Genomic DNA, 16825 nt, shown 5'->3' on the forward strand with positions numbered 1-16825 from the left:
CAAAGAGTTTTCTTATTGTTACATGGCAAAACATATATCACCCTGATCTTAACAGGATCCATGATTATAAGTTAAGACGGCTATAAAAAGACAGGGTTTAAAGAACAGTTCCATATATAAAAAGAACACCAATATACCTCCGGCACACACACAGGTACACACTCAGGTATTAGTCAGGTGGCATAGGACCAGTTTGAAGGTAACCTGAAGAAAAAACTGTGAAATCCTCATTATGTATTGATTGTATTATTAGATTTTATTATATAATACAGGCTATTTCCGTGCAATATTGCCATTCAATAAAAACGATATAGCACACGTACAATAAGCATGCAAATGAGTCTTGTCACCGTGGAAAACAGGTCATATTCATACGCACTACAACTTCTACATTTGTAAACCAAATGACTGACCGAGTTACTGTTTGCATTGATAGCAGAGGCAGGGGCACTGGGAGAATAAAATTAACAAACGAGTTTAATAAATTCAATATTATATAAACACGAGTGTTAGCTTCACACAAATTCAACACCTGCATGTTCAAATTCCACTTGAACTTCCCCCACATACACACAATCAATGGCGAACACGTGTAACCGGTCAACTTCATCAGTGTTCCAGTTTCATGGCGGATTACACAATATATTTTCTGGCTCAGTGACAGGCGGAAACATCAAGGTTCACATTCACCAACAACCCTCGCCAAAGAAATGCGCCTGTGTTATAGAGAGTGACAATCACTCCAGTCTCTGTAAACTTTTAAAAAGTGCAGACTTCGATGTGTATTGTGATGACCTTTACTTTGAGATTGCACGCGCAGTTGCGCCAAATATATGACGTCACTGCTATTTTCGTAAACGCCAATTCGTTGAATGGTTTTCGTATAAAACATTATTGTTAATGTTGTTATGATAATTATTAAAACATTGGTTGATGAAGAAAACCTAAATGATTGTTTGTTCATTAAAAAGGTTCTTGGGAAGAAGTTTCTGAAACTGTTTTTTGTGGCGTAGCGAGCTCCAAACAAAATGCATGTAATGCGTCCTTTCGTCAGCCATCAGTACAAATTATATAGAGGAGACGTGTCAAGAAAAAGATTGTTTCTCAAATTATATAATAAATAGAATACGATTGTTAGATTAAAAGTTTAAAAGTATACATTAAACTTGTTCAATAAATTCAATATTACATTTAACTTGTTCAATAAATTCAATATTGCATGAACACGAGTGTCAGATCCTCTATATATTACATGTATATCTCTGTTTTGTAAGGTACCGAAAAGTGGCTTAAAAAAGATTGAGATGGTGCTATATGTCATATAATAATGATTATATACATTTTAACATAGGACCCCCTATTGCCTAAAGAGCGGAGCTTGCTCAGTACCAGGTAACAGGGCCTAATGCAATTAAAATTGATTCCTAATCTAGAAAGGGGCTTTCATTAAATGATACCATCCCTGGTTATAAATATTCAAAAGACTTTTCAATAATTCCGCTAATCCTAGCAAGCTGCCAACACACAGTGGGGGCATTGGTAATGAGCTTCGGTAGCGTTTCACTCACTATGGTAAGGTATCTATACCAGCTAGCTAGTAAGGTAGCGTTTCACTCACTATGGTAAGGTATCTATATACCGGCTAGCTATTAAGGTGGTAGCGTTTCACTCACTATGGTAAGGTATCTATTCCAGCTATTAAGGTGGTAGCGTTTCAATCACTATGGTAAGGTATCTATTCCAGCTATTAAGGTGGTAGCGTTTCACTCACTAGGGTAAGGTATCTATACCAGCTAGCTAGTAAGGTAGCGTTTCCCTCACTATGGTAACGTATCTATACCAGCCGGCTAGTAAGGTAGCATTTCACTCACTATGGTAAGGTATCTATTCCAGCTATTAAGGTGGTAGCGTTTCAATCACTATGGTAAGGTATCTATTCCAGCTATTAAGGTGGTAGCGTTTCACTCACAATGGTAAGGTATCTATTCCAGCTAGCCAGTAAGGTAGCGTTTCACTTACTATGGTAAGGTATCTATACCAGCTAGCCAGTAAGGTAGCGTTTCACTCACTATGGTAAGGTATCTATTCCATCTAGCTATTAAGGTGGTAGCGTTTCACTCACTATGGTAAGGTATCTATTCCAGCTATTAAGGTGGTAGCGTTTCCCTCACTATGGTAAGGTATCTATTCCAGCTAGCCAGTAAGGGAGCGTTTCACTTACTATGGTAAGGTATCTATACCAGCTAGCCAATAAGGTAGCGTTTCACTCACTATGGTAAGGTATCTATTCCAGCTAGCTATTAAGGTTGTAGCGTTTCACTCACTATGGTAAGGTATCTATACCACCTAGCTAGTAAGGTAGCGTTTCACTCACTATGGTAAGGTATCTATTCCAGCTAGCCAGTAAGGTAGGGTTTCACTCCCTATGGTAAGGTATCTATACCAGCTAGCCAGTAAGGTAGCGTTTCACTCACTATGGTAAGTTATCTATTCCAGCTAGCCAGTAAGGTAGCGATTCACTCACTATGGTAAGGTATCTATTCCAGCTAGCCAGTAAGGTAGGGTTTCACTCACTATGGTAAGGTATCTATACCAGCTAGCCAGTAAGGTAGCGTTTCACTCACTATTGTAAGGTATCTATTCCAGCTAGCTAGTAAGGTAGTGTTTCACTCACTATGGTAAGGTATCTATACCAGCTAGCTAGTAACTGTTGCAGTCGTCTATATTCATTTGTATTGTTGAAATGCCTTCAATTAGTCAAGTAGTTTGTTTGTTCACAGGTGCTGGTTTCTTTATCCTTTTATCGATTATAAAGAAAGTATATGTAATGTTGTGTAGGCATTGGATGCCTCTTAGTTGCAATACCTTTTTGACGTAAGTTCTTACACAGAATTCCTAGTGTACAAGACAGTGAGAACTTTACCGTGAACGCTGCCTATTTTAGTGCGTATGGCTTTCGAACTATTTATGCAGTGATTATGAATGGTTTGTTATTGCTAAAATGTCACCAGTTACATAATACTAATTATATTTATAACAGAAATCGAATCACTCTGGGCTTTGCCAAGTTGCTTGCTCCAAGTGACTCTTAAGTTCCCAAGCCGATGCTGCACTTTATTGGAATCTTTGTATTATATTTCTGACATTGAGTTTGGTTGATCTGGGACATCTCCTGCTCCCAGTAACAAGTTTTTTCTCTAGTGCTTCAAAGACTTTACCAACCTAATACAATGTATCAATATTATCTTTAAAACGTACAATTTCACTTCATCAGTATTTAACGTTCTCTCCGACCATTTAACTGTTAAGTTTGTAGTAGTATATCCCCACCAGCTTCCTTCCAAGATCAATATGTCACATGGATTTAAGTATTTAAGGAACTGTGCCCTGTTAAGGGTCTTGTATTGAGTTATATCGAACGAATTGAGGTAAACCTGCAGTAGTTTTTTGCTTCTATTGGTAGACAGGTGTTTGCTTCTATTGGCAGACAGGTATTGGCAGATAGCTATAGGTGTTTGCTTCTATTGGCAGACAGGTGCTTGTTTCTACTGGCAGACAGGTGTTTGCTTCTATTGGCAGATAGGTGTCTGCTTCTATTTGCAGACAGGTATTGCTTCTATTGGCAGACAGGTGTTTGCTTCTATTGGCAGACAGGTGTTTGCTTCTATTGGCAGACAGGTGTTTGCTTCTATTGGCAGACAGGTGTTTGCTTCTATTGGCAGACAGGTGTTTGCTTCTATTGGCAGACAGGTGTTTGCTTCTATTGGCAGACAGGTGTTTGCTTCTATTGGCAGACAGGTGTTTGCTTCTATTGGCAGACAGGTGTTTGCTTCTATTGGCAGACAGGTGTTTGCTTCTATTGGCAGACAGGTGTTTGCTTCTATTGGCAGACAGGTGTTTGCTTCTATTGGCAGACAGGTGTTTGCTTCTATTGGCAGACAGGTGTTTGCTTCTATTGGCAGACAGGTGTTTGCTTCTTGTGGCAGACAGGTGTTTGCTTCTATTGGCAGACAGGTGTTGCTTCTATTGGCAAACAGATATGAACACCTAACTTGGTAGATTAAAACACTAATGAGATAATTGACGTAGAGTATAGAAGTTTATTTCTGATTCACCTCCATGTTGCTATCGACAACCTATCTTATTTGTAGAATTATTTCAACGTAAAATATTGCTCTGTGTCGTCCCAGCAGTGAGTGTTGAGGATGACAGCTCTTACAAGCTTTATATGGCACAGATCACATCCTAGTTATCAATATCAGGAATAGAGCAAGTTGACATGACAGGCAAGGCCGCACACCAGCAGTGTCATGTCAGGGAAACGTAACTCTATTACCATTGTCTAACATTTAACAAGAAAACATCCCTATGGAATCACCTTCCTGTCTTCATTAAACGCAGGTGATACATTTCATAACTACTTTTTCAACTTTTACGCGAACCAAGAAAATTCTTAAAAACTTAAGAAGCATTTTACAATTAAATGTGTTTTGCAGATATTGATGATATGGATTCAAGTGATTAATCAAGGACATCATTTTTTCTTGTTTCAGAACTTCCTTGACGCTTTCACTGATGCTGCTGAAACGGTCTACGGCTGTTTATTGGTGGAGGGCAAGGTTTCCGTAGCAACTAAAAAATGGTGGAGTCTCACAGCTAATGAACTTGTCCTGCTGCGTATGTTGGTCACATCACTGTCGGACTGTACGTCACGGGATCTACCTGTGTACCTACCCGACAGTCACCCAACAGTAAGTCTTACATACTGGTCAAGGTAAGAGTAGATCATTATATGGTATATGTCATACAACTTGGATGATAAATGACAACTTGTTATTGGATGGTAAATAATGTCATGTAATTTGGTGGTAAAATGTGTCATGTAATTTGATGGTAAATAATGTCATGTTATTGGATTGTCAATAATGCCATGTAATTGGATGGTAAATAATGTCATGTGATTGCATAGTAAATAATGCCATGTAATTGGATGGTTAATAATGTCATGTAATTGCATAGTAAATAATGTCATGTAATTGGATGGTTAATAATGTCATGTGATTTGGTAATAAACAATGTCATGTAATTAACAGGTGAAAAATGTCATGTAATTTGATGGTCAATAACACCATGTAATTGGATGGTCAATAATCTCATGTAAGTTAGAGGTAAATAATTTCATGTGATTTGGTATTAAACACTGTCATGTAATTTAAAGGTAACTAATATGTAATTGGATGGTAAATAAGATCATGTCATTTAGTATTAAACAATGTCATGTAATTTGGTGATACATCATGTCATGTTATTTAGTGGTATATAATGTCATGTAACTGGATAGTAAAGGATGCCATGTAATTTGGTGATACATAATGTCATGTTATTTAGTGGTATATCATGTCATGTAACTGGATAGTAAATGATGTCATGTAATTTGGTGATACCTAATGTCATGTTATTTTGTGGTATATAATGTCATGTAACTGGATAGTAAATGATGCCATGTTATATGGTGATACATAATGTCATGTTATTAAGTGGTATATCATGTCATGTAACTGGATAGTAAATGATGTCATGTAATTTGGTGATACCTAATGTCATGTTATTTTGTGGTATATAATGTCATGTAACTGGATAGTAAATGATGTCATGTAATTTGGTGGTAAAAGATCAGTGTTGTATGGATTGTTGTTGTTGTAGGTTCCACACCGCCTGATGACGTTTCACCTGACTAAGTGTGTACAGGTGTGTGTTATCTGTGGCCCTAATCCTGCCCTTGCTGAACTGGAGCCTGAGGTGTGTAAACCTATAGGCCTTGCTAAAAGAAAGTCTGGAATATTGTGGTTTTACCCCATTTTCTCTGAAGGGCCAAGTGAACTTATACGATCTCACTGTGTCTGTCATCAGCTCACCTGTCAGAAGGGCAAATGACCTTATACTTTCGCACAGGTCGGTCAATAGCCAATAGGTTGCTGGGATAGCAGTTTACCGAAATTTGTTTAAATGATTCACTTTCAAGGTCATGGGGTAAATTGTCTTATATCCTTTAAACAACTTTTTCTGAATAATCAAAAGCTCTAGGATCATAATATTTGCCCAATAGTATGCTGAAGCAGAGGATTGCCATTTTGCACAATGAATGACCTTGAGCAACTTTCAAGTGACAAGTGTGTTCAAATATCATTATCTACGAACTACTTCTGAATGAAAATAAACCGAAAGGTTTAGGTTAAATATAATTGATGTATATGATGCCTTTATTAAGGACTATCAAGTTGTTCAATTAAATTACCTTAACCATTTTTGGAAGGGCATAAAGAGATGAATGCATCCATTGCTGGGAATGAAGACATGCATGCTACCAGGATTGGCTCTGGCATCCAGCCTCACCTCTTGGTTCTTATATTAATTTCCTGGATCATCACATTGAAAATGGTTGAGATTCCTGCTCAATGACCATTTCTTAAACTGCTGAAATTTAAAAATGGAAAACACAATCATTTAACCAGAATTAACCCTGAGGTTCAACCTCAAACCTCTTGGAACTTTTGTGGGTCAGTAACATGGAAACAGTAGAGATCTTCACCCTAAAACCATCCTCCAGTGGGAGTATACAAACCATAATGTTGATGTAAAAGGTACATTTCACAGAAACTGTTCCGTGGCTAAGCTCAATCTAGTCCGCAAACAGGTAACCTAGCTTATACATAGTAACAGTCCAGCTGGGTGCTGCAGGTCCTCTGGACCTCTTGTTTATTAACAAGATATCGGTTGTTCCAGTAATCGTTTTTTGTAAGAATATGAATACGCAATATATAAAGGATATGTGATGTATGCCAGTAGTAAAGGATATGTGATGTATGCTAGTAGTAAGGGATATGTGATGGATGCCAGTAGTAAAGGATATGTGATGTATGCTAGTAGTAAGGGATATGTGATGCATGCCAGTAGTAAAGGATATGTGATGTATGCTAGTAGTAAGGGATATGTGATGCATGCCAGTAGTAAAGGATATGTGATGTATGCCAGTAGTTAGGGATATGTGATGTATGCCAGTAGTAAGGGTATGTGATGTATGCTAGTAGTAAGGGATATGTGATGGATGCCAGTAGTAAAGGATATGTGATGTATGCTAGTAGTTAAGGATATGTGATGTATGCCAGTAGTAAGGGAGATGTGATGTATGCCAGTAGTAAGGGATATGTGATGCATGCCAGTAGTAAAGGATATGTGATGTATGCCAGTAGTAAATGATATGTGATGTATGCCAGTAGTAAGGGATATGTGATGCATGCCAGTAGTAAAGGATATGTGATGTATGCTAGTAGTTAAGGATATGTGATGTATGCCAGTAGTAAGGATATGGGATGTATGCCAGTAGTAAGGGATATGTGATGTATGCCAGTAGTAAGGTTATGTGATGTATGCCAGTAGTAAAGGATATGTGATGTATGCCAGTAGTAAAGGATATGTGATGTATGCCAGTAGTAAAGGATATGTGATGTATGCCAGTAGTAAAGGATATGTGATGTATGCCAGTAGTAAAGGATATGTGATGTATGCCAGTAGTAAAGGATATGTGATGTATGCCAGTAGTAAAGGATATGTGATGTATGCCAGTAGTAAAGGATATGTGATGTATGCCAGTAGTAAGGGATATGTGATGTATGCCAGTAGTAAGGGATATGTGATGTATGCCAGTAGTAAAGGATATGTGATGTATGCCAGTAGTAAAGGATATGTGATGTATGCCAGTAGTAAAGGATATGTGATGTATGCCAGTAGTAAAGGATATGTGATGTATGCCAGTAGTAAAGGATATGTGATGTATGCCAGTAGTAAAGGATATGTGATGTATGCCAGTAGTAAGGATATGTGATGTATGCCAGTAGTAAAGGATATGTGATGTATGCTAGTAGTTAAGGATATGTGATGTATGCCAGTAGAAAGGATATGTGATGTATGCCAGTAGTAAAGGATATGTGATGTATGCCAGTAGTGAGGATTTGCCAGTAAGTCATGATTATGAGATAGGCCTGGGTCAAATCTATAGTTCTCACAGACGTCAATCTGTGTAGAAGTTCATAGCTTTATATAACAGTTCATATTTTACTTCTGAATACTCCATCAAGGCAGTGATGATGTATGAATGTCGTAATGGTACCAGTACACATGTCCTTTCTAAGGGATCTTTCGAGAGATATAAATTCTCTAGTAGCCACTGGGGCCAATTATACCATGAGGTAGATCAATGTCACTGACACCGTTGGATTGGCTCTTTGTGACAATATGATTGTAGTAGATAATAAATTGGGAGTGTGTGTTTGTTCTATAAAACTCATCCCAAATGATGCATATAATTTATACTCAAATCATATAGCAAAAAAAATGATTTAATTTTCACTTTCATTGGGTAAAATTTCAATTAAAAGTGGATTATTTTCAATGACATTTAAATTCAAGTATATGTTTGAATGAATGTAACCTGTGAAGCTATTTTTTGTATTCATACCTGTCGCTTTACGATCCGACGAAATGGAAGCTATAATTGTGTTTATGTATACTGGGAATGTGTTTTTCTACGTTTCAGTGACAACACTGTTGAGTTTTTGTTAGACTCTGAATTCTGTTGAAGGTTTACACAGCTATCATAGTATCAACACTGTTGAGTTTTTATCAGATGCCAAAATGACATCGACTGGCTACAGTGTTTAGTCATTCACCGATGTAAATGCCTAATTTTTGAGAACTTTTGTGATTCTTTCTACGATTACATATTTACAAGGTTTTAAATTTAAAATAGGAACGCAAATTAAAGCAAAAAACAAAAAACGTATCTTTCAAAATATAATTGATTTACTGTATAAAAGTTCACTTTCACAACATGATCAAAGTAAAGACCTCAATTCTGTAAATAAAAAATATCAATCATAAAATAAAGTGAAATAAAAATTGTATAAATGAAGGATAAAGTCTACACCCCCTGGGGCGGGAGGGGTAGGGCCCATAATAAGAAATGGAAAACAGGTTGATCTTTCTTCGACATCTCCATCAGTACAGATTAAGGGAATTCTTCCAATCTGGTATGAGCATCCCTAGGCCAAGCAAAACAGAATTCAGTAATTTGGCATTGAACATCCTTAGACAAGGGTTATTCAACATTACATAAATGAAGGATGTGGGCTCCAGGTGGACAGAAGGGTGGTACCACAAAAGGAAATAGGGGCTATTTTGAATTAATTGTATGACCCCTTGGGTCAGAGGGGCAGGGTCCAAATATCAAAAAATATTTCTTCCCAAAAACAAATGAAGGCATTTTGATCTTATATGGCTTGGAACATTTCTGGGCCTAGGAAATTGAATGTTTAATAAATGAAGTGTGTGACACTGTGGGGACAGATGAGTGCATGGGGCTTGAAATAGGAAATAATTGGTTTACTCCTTAAGGAGAGCTTGAAGGAGTTTTACCTAATTTGTGATAGAGCACCCCTGTGCAAAACAATTAATCTTTGTTTAATTGAATACTGTAGCTCCAAGAGGGGTTATAATTAATCTTCAATAGACTTTTTAGCCCACCATCATATACTGGTGGGCTATTCAAATCACCCTGCGTCCGTCGTCTGTCATCCGTCCTTAAACAATTCTTGTTATCGCTATTTCTCGGGAAGTAAGATCTTTCTGAAATTTTTAGGTCACCTGAGACAAAGTGTCAAGTGACCTATTGCGATCGCCTTTTGTCCGGCAGCATCCGCCTTCCGTAAACAATTTACATTTACAACTTCTTCTACAAAACCCCTGAACCAATTTCAATGAAATTTTGCAGAAACCTTCCATGGCCAAAGGTCAACAAAACTAGTGGCTGATTTGGTTCCCAGCCCCCAGGGGCCTGAGGGGCGGGGCCATAAAGGGTAAAATTGACTAAAATTTCAAAAATCTTCTTCTCAAGACCCAGATATGGTAGAATCAAATACTTTTCATAGATGGAAGGGTCTTAAGGTGCTTTACCAAAATTGTGAATTTCTTGAACCTGGGTTCTCGCGTTTCCCCCTGGGGAGGGGGTAAACTTTACAATAGTTTATATAGGGAAATCACATTTCGGACTAACATTTGTTTAATTGGCATTGGAAGTAATTCAATTTAGGTTAGCATTATCAGTATTAGGTAGCAGTTTGCTAGTATGCACATATCAGCCCTGACTGGCCCCCAGGGGCTGAGGGGTGGGGCCAAAAAGGGTTAAATTGACTGAAATTTCAAATATCTTCTTCTCAAGACCCAGATATGGTAGAATAAAATACTCTTCATAGATGGAAGGGGTCTGAAGGTGCTTTACTAAAATTGTGAATTTCATGACCCTGGGTTCTCACGTTTCCCCCTGGGGAGGGGTAAACTTTATTATAATAGTTTATATAATGGAAGTCAGAAAGTTGAACAGGTGAACACGTTTATTCTGGCTAATTGGTGCTGTTAGGATATCTGACGGATTGTTAGGCTCTGTCATGTAATGTTACAAACAAGGACAAATACCAGCTTTGTTTCAATGTTTGTCGGGTTTCCAGGATTGCTTCATAACTCAAATGTTTATCGTTTGTTGAATTCATTTAATTGTTGACTAAAATTGATTAATGTTTCAGATGTCACTTAATCGAGAAATTTTCCTGAACTTGATAACTCAGGTCAATGATCAAGTCACACAAGAATTGGTTGAAATATTACGTAATCTTCTTCACAATTTTACAGAACATGTGTATCTTCTATCAACTCGTTCAATACCTATTTATAGTAGATGATGCATTGTAACACTTTCTCATATTTTAAATTTGATGAATGGTTAATTAATTTGATTTAATTAGATTAAGCTTAAAAATGGTTACCAATGTAAACTGATGCAAGGAAAAGATTGCATATTTATAAAGTTACTTTTGTCTTAGTTTCTTCTCAGTTCCTGGTGTTTTCGTTTGTCTTAGTTCCTCCTCAGTTCCTGATGTTTTCTTTTGTCTTAATTTCTCCTCAGTTCCTGGTGTTTTCTTTTGTCTTAGTTTCTCCCCAGTTCCTGGTGTTTTCTTTTGTCTTAGTTTCTCCTCAGTTCCTGATGTTTTCTTTTGTCTTAGTTTCTACTTAGTTCCTGATGCTTTCTTTTGTCTTAATTTCTCCTCATTTCCTGGTGTTTTAATTTCTCCTCAGTTCCTGATGCTTTCTTTTGTCTTAATTTCTCCTCAGTTACTGGTGTTTTCTTTCGTCTTAGTTTCTCCTCAGCTACTGGTGTTTTCTTTCTACTTAGTTTCTCCTCAGTTACTGGTGTTTTCTTTCTACATAGTTTCTCCTCAGTTACTGGTGTTTTCTTACTACTTAGTTTCTCCTCAGTTACTGGTGTTTTCTTTCGTCTTAATTTCTCCTCAGTTACTGGTGTTTTCTTTCTACTTAGTTTCTCCTCAGTTACTGGTGTTTTCTTTCTACTTAGTTTCTCCTCAGTTACTTGTGTTTTCTTTTGTCTTAGTTTCTCCTCAGTTACTGGTGTTTTCTTTCTACTTAGTTTCTCCTCAGTTACTGATGTTTTCTTTCATCTTAGTTTCTCCTCAGTTACTGGTGTTTTCTTTTGTCTTAATTTTTTTCCTCAGTTCCTGATGTTTTCGTTTGTCTAATTTTCTTCTCGGTTCCTGGTTTTGAATTACAAAAAGGAATATCATTAATCTTAACCTGTTCATCTTCAAACAACTGTTTTGCTGTATATGTGTATTTTATAACCATTTTCAAACAGGTTGTCAGATTCTGGAAAACCGCCTATGATCCTTTGATATCTGTGTGTAGACTTCATCCCAGGAACTTCCCCATCACAATAACACTGGATCCAAACATCCTGGGGTAAGTAGGACTCAAATAGCAAAACTTCATACCAGCTCTGGGGACTTGATCATGTATCATTTATCAGCAATATTTGTCATTTCATATTGTAAATACAATGTGCAAGATATATATGACTGATATATTAACATATACATCCCAAAGAGGCTATAGGTTTTATCCCTGCCTGTCTGTAGTTTATTGTTTTTGACATCAACATGTGAAATAATCTCACTGTGGTGATACATTTTTATTTACGTTTGTGCTATGGGAGAAACAGAATATTCAACTCTTGATGATCAGTTACGATTTATACCCATTTCCCTGAGTTAATGTTTCAAGTAGGGATGACATATTGTATATATAATGTATTAGTTTATACAATGTAAAATACATTGTACAAATGACAATGACAAATTATGTATACATTATACAAATAGCAATATGCCATACAGTATACAGAATGTATAGGTGATTGTATATTTCAATATGGTTACTAGCTATTCTTGGAAAACACCAATGTCATATTTTTGCATGTAAACTTAGGTCATCAAACCATGATAAAATATGAAGTCACACACTTCCAGAATGTACTATGATGTCACAATGAGGACAATATAGCTACATTCAAAGATGGAGGAATTTTAAACTTCTAGAATGACTAGAGAAACAAACGTTTCTTTTCGCCAAAAAATGCTTGTTTGTGTGATAAAAAGTATCTTAAATTTGATTCCTTTTCATAAGAAATTGATGAGACTTGTCACAAATTTTTCTTTTAACATCACCAGAGGCTCAGTGAAATGAAATACAAATCAGTATGTAGCCTGTCATATACCGTCATTACTATAATATACAGCCTCTGCTATCAGGGTGTACACTAGTTGTATATACCGGTAAGGCAGGTCACATCATATGCCCACGCCTTGTATAACTAGAAAAAATGGAAATAAATTATGTGAACCCTCATCCCCCACCTAGCCATTCCCCAGTTTTATAGCTACATTTGAATGACCAAACACAAGACAGTTTGGTGTTTTTCTGTCGAGTACAGTTAAGTGCAGTCGACTCATTGTCCCTGGAGACATGTCTCTATAAGTCTGTCTGTACATCTACCTGCATAGTTCTCCCTGACACAGCACCGTCAAAGCTGACAACAGTAGTCTATAGGGAGCAATATCTGACGTCGCCAAGAAGGCGAAGAGACTGGGGTTACAGGTATCAGATATTTATATTTATATTTATGTGATGGGATGTTTAGGCCTCACCTAGGGGTTTACATATAAATAAATGCCATTAAGAAGGCTCTTTTGGAAGACTTTTGGAAGATTTTAATTTTTGAGATGAGGGGAAATATAGGAAGTAGAAACTATAGAATTCTATAGCGAGGGAAACTTCACCTATTGAGCACCCAGGACAATTGTGGACGACGCCTGTAGAAGTTCACTTGGTGTGGACTGAAGAAGACCAATCAGTAAAGCCATATACAGTTATAAGAATAAAGGGATTAAGCTAGTAGACTGGTGAATGAGGAAGATTAGAGGATGTGGGGTGTGGGCTGGGGGCTACTAAAGAAGATTTTGGGGTTGGGGTTGAGGACTGCTGTAGAAGATTTGGGGGTTGCTAAAGAAGATTCTGGGGGGTAGGGTAGGAAGCAGATTAAGAAGATTTGGGGGTGCTGGCTGTTGGGTGGAGGCGACTAAAGAAGATTTAGGGATGCGGGTTGTGGGAAGCTAGAGAAGATTTTAGGGTGCGGGGTAGGGCGTAGGGGCTGAGGAAGATTGAGGGTGGCTGAGGAGGTTGTGAGGTTGTAGGCTGAGGACGATAGTGATGGTTGGCAGAGAATAGTCATGTAGATCAGATAAAGTTGGGGAAGATGATGTATTGAAGGAAATACATTCAAGTTAAAGTTATCTAATATTAAGAGAAGACCAGCTTGTTAGCTGCAATATTGTATTTTCCTATATCCATTCTGTTTCATTTTACTTTGCAGATTTTTGGTAGTAAACAGAGACACCAACAGATGCTTATGTAGTACAAGTCCTTCTCTGGAAGACAGGTCTACACTAGGTAAGTCATAAGGACAGGTCTACACTAGGTAAGTCATAAGGACAGGTCTACACCAGGTAAGTCATGAAGACAGGTCCACACTAGGTAAGTCATAAGGACAGGTCTACACCAGGTAAGTCATGAAGACAGGTCCACACTAGGTAAGTCATGAAGACAGGTCTACACCAGGTAAGTCATGAGGACAGGTCTACATTAGGTAAGTCATGAGGACAGGTCTACATTAGGTAAGTCATGAGGATAGGTCTACACCAGGTAAGTCATGAGGACAGGTCTGCACCAGGTAAGTCATGAGGACAGGTCCACACTAGGTAAGTCATGAGGACAGGCCTACACAAGGTAAGTCATGAGGACAGGTCTACACCACGTAAGTCATGAGGACAGGTCTACATTAGGTAAGTCATGAGGATAGGTCTACACCAGGTAAGTCATGAGGACAGGTCTGCACCAGGTAAGTCATGAGGACAGGTCTGCACCAGGTAAGTCATGAGGACAGGTCTGCACCAGGTAAGTCATGAGGACAGGTCTGCACCAGGTAAGTCATGAGGACAGGTCCGCACTAGGTAAGTCATGAAGACAGGTCCACACTAGGTAAGTCATGAAGACAGGTCTACACTAGGTAAGTCATGAAGACAGGTCTACACTAGGTAAGTCATGATGTCAGGTCTACACAAGGTAAGTCATGAGGACAGGTCTACACTTGGTAAGTCATGAGGACAGGTCTTCACTAGGTAAGTCATGAGGACAGGTCTTCACTAGGTAAGTCATGAGGACAGGTCTAAACCAGGTAAGTCATGAGGACAGGTCTATACTAAGTACCGTAAGTCAGTAGGACAGGTCCACACTAGGTAAGTCATTAGGACAGGTCTACACTAGGTAAGTCATGAGTACAGGTCTACACTAGGTAAGTCATGAGTACAGGTCTACACTAGGTAAGTCATGAGTACAGGTCTACACTAGGTAAGTCATGAGGGCAGGCCTACACTAGGTAAGTCATGAGGACAGGTCTACACCAGGTAAGTCATAAGGACAGGTCCACACTAGGTAAGTCATAAGGACAGGTCCACACTAGGTAAGTCATGAGGACAGGTCTACACTAGGTAAGTCATAGGGACAGGTCTACACTAGGTAAGTCATAGGGACAGGTCTACACTAGGTAAGTCATAAGGACAGGTCCTCACTAGGTAAGTCATGAGGACAGGAGGTCTACGCTAGGTAAGTCATGAGGACAGGTATACACCAGGTAAGTCATAAGGACAGGTCTACACTAGGAAAGTCATAAGGACAGGTCTACACTAGGTAATTCATGAGGACAGGTCTACACTTGGTAAGTCATGAAGACAGGTCCACACTAGGTAAATCATAAGGACAGGTCCACACTAGGGAAGTCATGAGGACAGGTCTACACTAGGAAAGTCATAAGGACAGGTCTACACTAGGAAAGTCATAAGGACAGGTCTACACCAGGTAAGTCATAAGGACAGGTCCTCACTAGGTAAGTCATGAGGACAGGAGGTCTACGCTAGGTAAGTCATGAGGACAGGTATACACCAGGTAAGTCATAAGGACAGGTCCTCACTAGGTAAGTCATGAGGACAGGAGGTCTACGCTAGGTAAGTCATGAGGACAGGTCCACTCTAGGTAAGTCATGAGGACAGGTATACACCAGGTAAGTCATAAGGACAGGTCTACATTAGGAAAGCCATGAGGACAGGTCTACACTAGGGAAGTCATGAGGACAGGTCTACACTAGGAAAGTCATAAGGACAGGTCTACACCAGGTAAGTCATAAGGACAGGTCTACATTAGGAAAGCCATGAGGACAGGTCTACACCAGGTAAGTCATGAGGACAGGTCCACACTAGGTAAATCATAAGGACAGGTCCACACTAGGTAAGTCATAAGGACAGGTCTACACTAGGTAATTCATGAGGACAGGTCTACACTAGGTAAGTCATGAGGACAGGTCTATACTAAGTACCATAAGTCAGTAAGACAGGTCTACACTAGGTAAGTCATGAGGACAGGTCTACACTAGGTAAGTCAGTAGGACAGGTCTACACTAGGTAAGTCATGAGGACAGGTCTATACTAAGTACCATAAGTCAGTAAGACAGGTCTACACTAGGTAATTCATGAGGACAGGTCTACACTTGGTAAGTCATGAGGACAGGTCTACACTGGGTAAGTCATGAGGACAGGTCTTCACTAGGTAAGTCATGAGGACAGGTCTACACTAGGTAAGTCATGAGGACAGGTCTACACTAGGTAAGTCATGAGGACAGGTCTACACCAGGTAAGTCATGAGGACAGGTCCACATTAAAATGAATAACATAAATACAATGATACTTTGCTTTTGACAGGAGATGGTCTTAACACTTCCCAGAGGAAAGAGGTTCTACAGTCCTTCTACAAGAAAGTCGTAGGTTCTTTCTTTTCCTCCAACATTGAGGGCAGTGCTTTAAGTGAGTGTTTTACTATTTCTGCCTGAGTGATAAAATAATTGATGTGTATTATTTACCCTCAAAATCTGGAAAGAAAATGAAATGAAGTACAATTTCACAGATTCTTAGATAAATATATATTTAGACTTTATTAGCTCACCTGGTCCGAAGGACCAAGGTGAGCTTATGCCATACCGTGGCGTCCGTCATCCGTACGTACGTCCGTCCGTACGTCAACAATTTCCTTAAACAACTTCTTCTTCTTAACCACTGTTTGGAATTAAACTAAATTTGACCGGAAGCATCCCTAGGTGGTGGGGATTCAAAATTGTACAAATAATGGGGCTGACCCCCCAGGGGGCTGAGGGGCGGGGCCAAAAGGGGTCAATTTGCTCATATTGCTTTAAGCGACTTCTTCTCTGGAACTAAGAAGTGGATATCAACCATATTTGACTGGAAGCATCCCTAGGTGGTGG

The 16825-nt window shown here is 38.7% G+C and overlaps 1 protein-coding gene across 1 annotated transcript in view; it reads left to right on the plus strand.

Moving 5' to 3' along the window:
• The window catches only part of LOC110460450 (protein fuzzy homolog), a 159251-nt gene that overhangs the window by 138978 nt on the left and 3448 nt on the right, over nucleotides 1–16825 (plus strand). The window contains exons 5-9 of the mRNA XM_021513352.1: nucleotides 4554–4751; nucleotides 5704–5799; nucleotides 11759–11862; nucleotides 13832–13908; nucleotides 16269–16370. Coding sequence (XP_021369027.1) covers nucleotides 4554–4751; nucleotides 5704–5799; nucleotides 11759–11862; nucleotides 13832–13908; nucleotides 16269–16370 — 577 coding nt within the window. The remainder of the gene's footprint in view (nucleotides 1–4553; nucleotides 4752–5703; nucleotides 5800–11758; nucleotides 11863–13831; nucleotides 13909–16268; nucleotides 16371–16825) is intronic.

The sequence above is a fragment of the Mizuhopecten yessoensis genome, unplaced genomic scaffold (genome assembly GCF_002113885.1).
Source record: "Mizuhopecten yessoensis strain PY_sf001 unplaced genomic scaffold, ASM211388v2 scaffold10401, whole genome shotgun sequence".
NCBI lineage: Eukaryota > Metazoa > Mollusca > Bivalvia > Pectinida > Pectinidae > Mizuhopecten > Mizuhopecten yessoensis.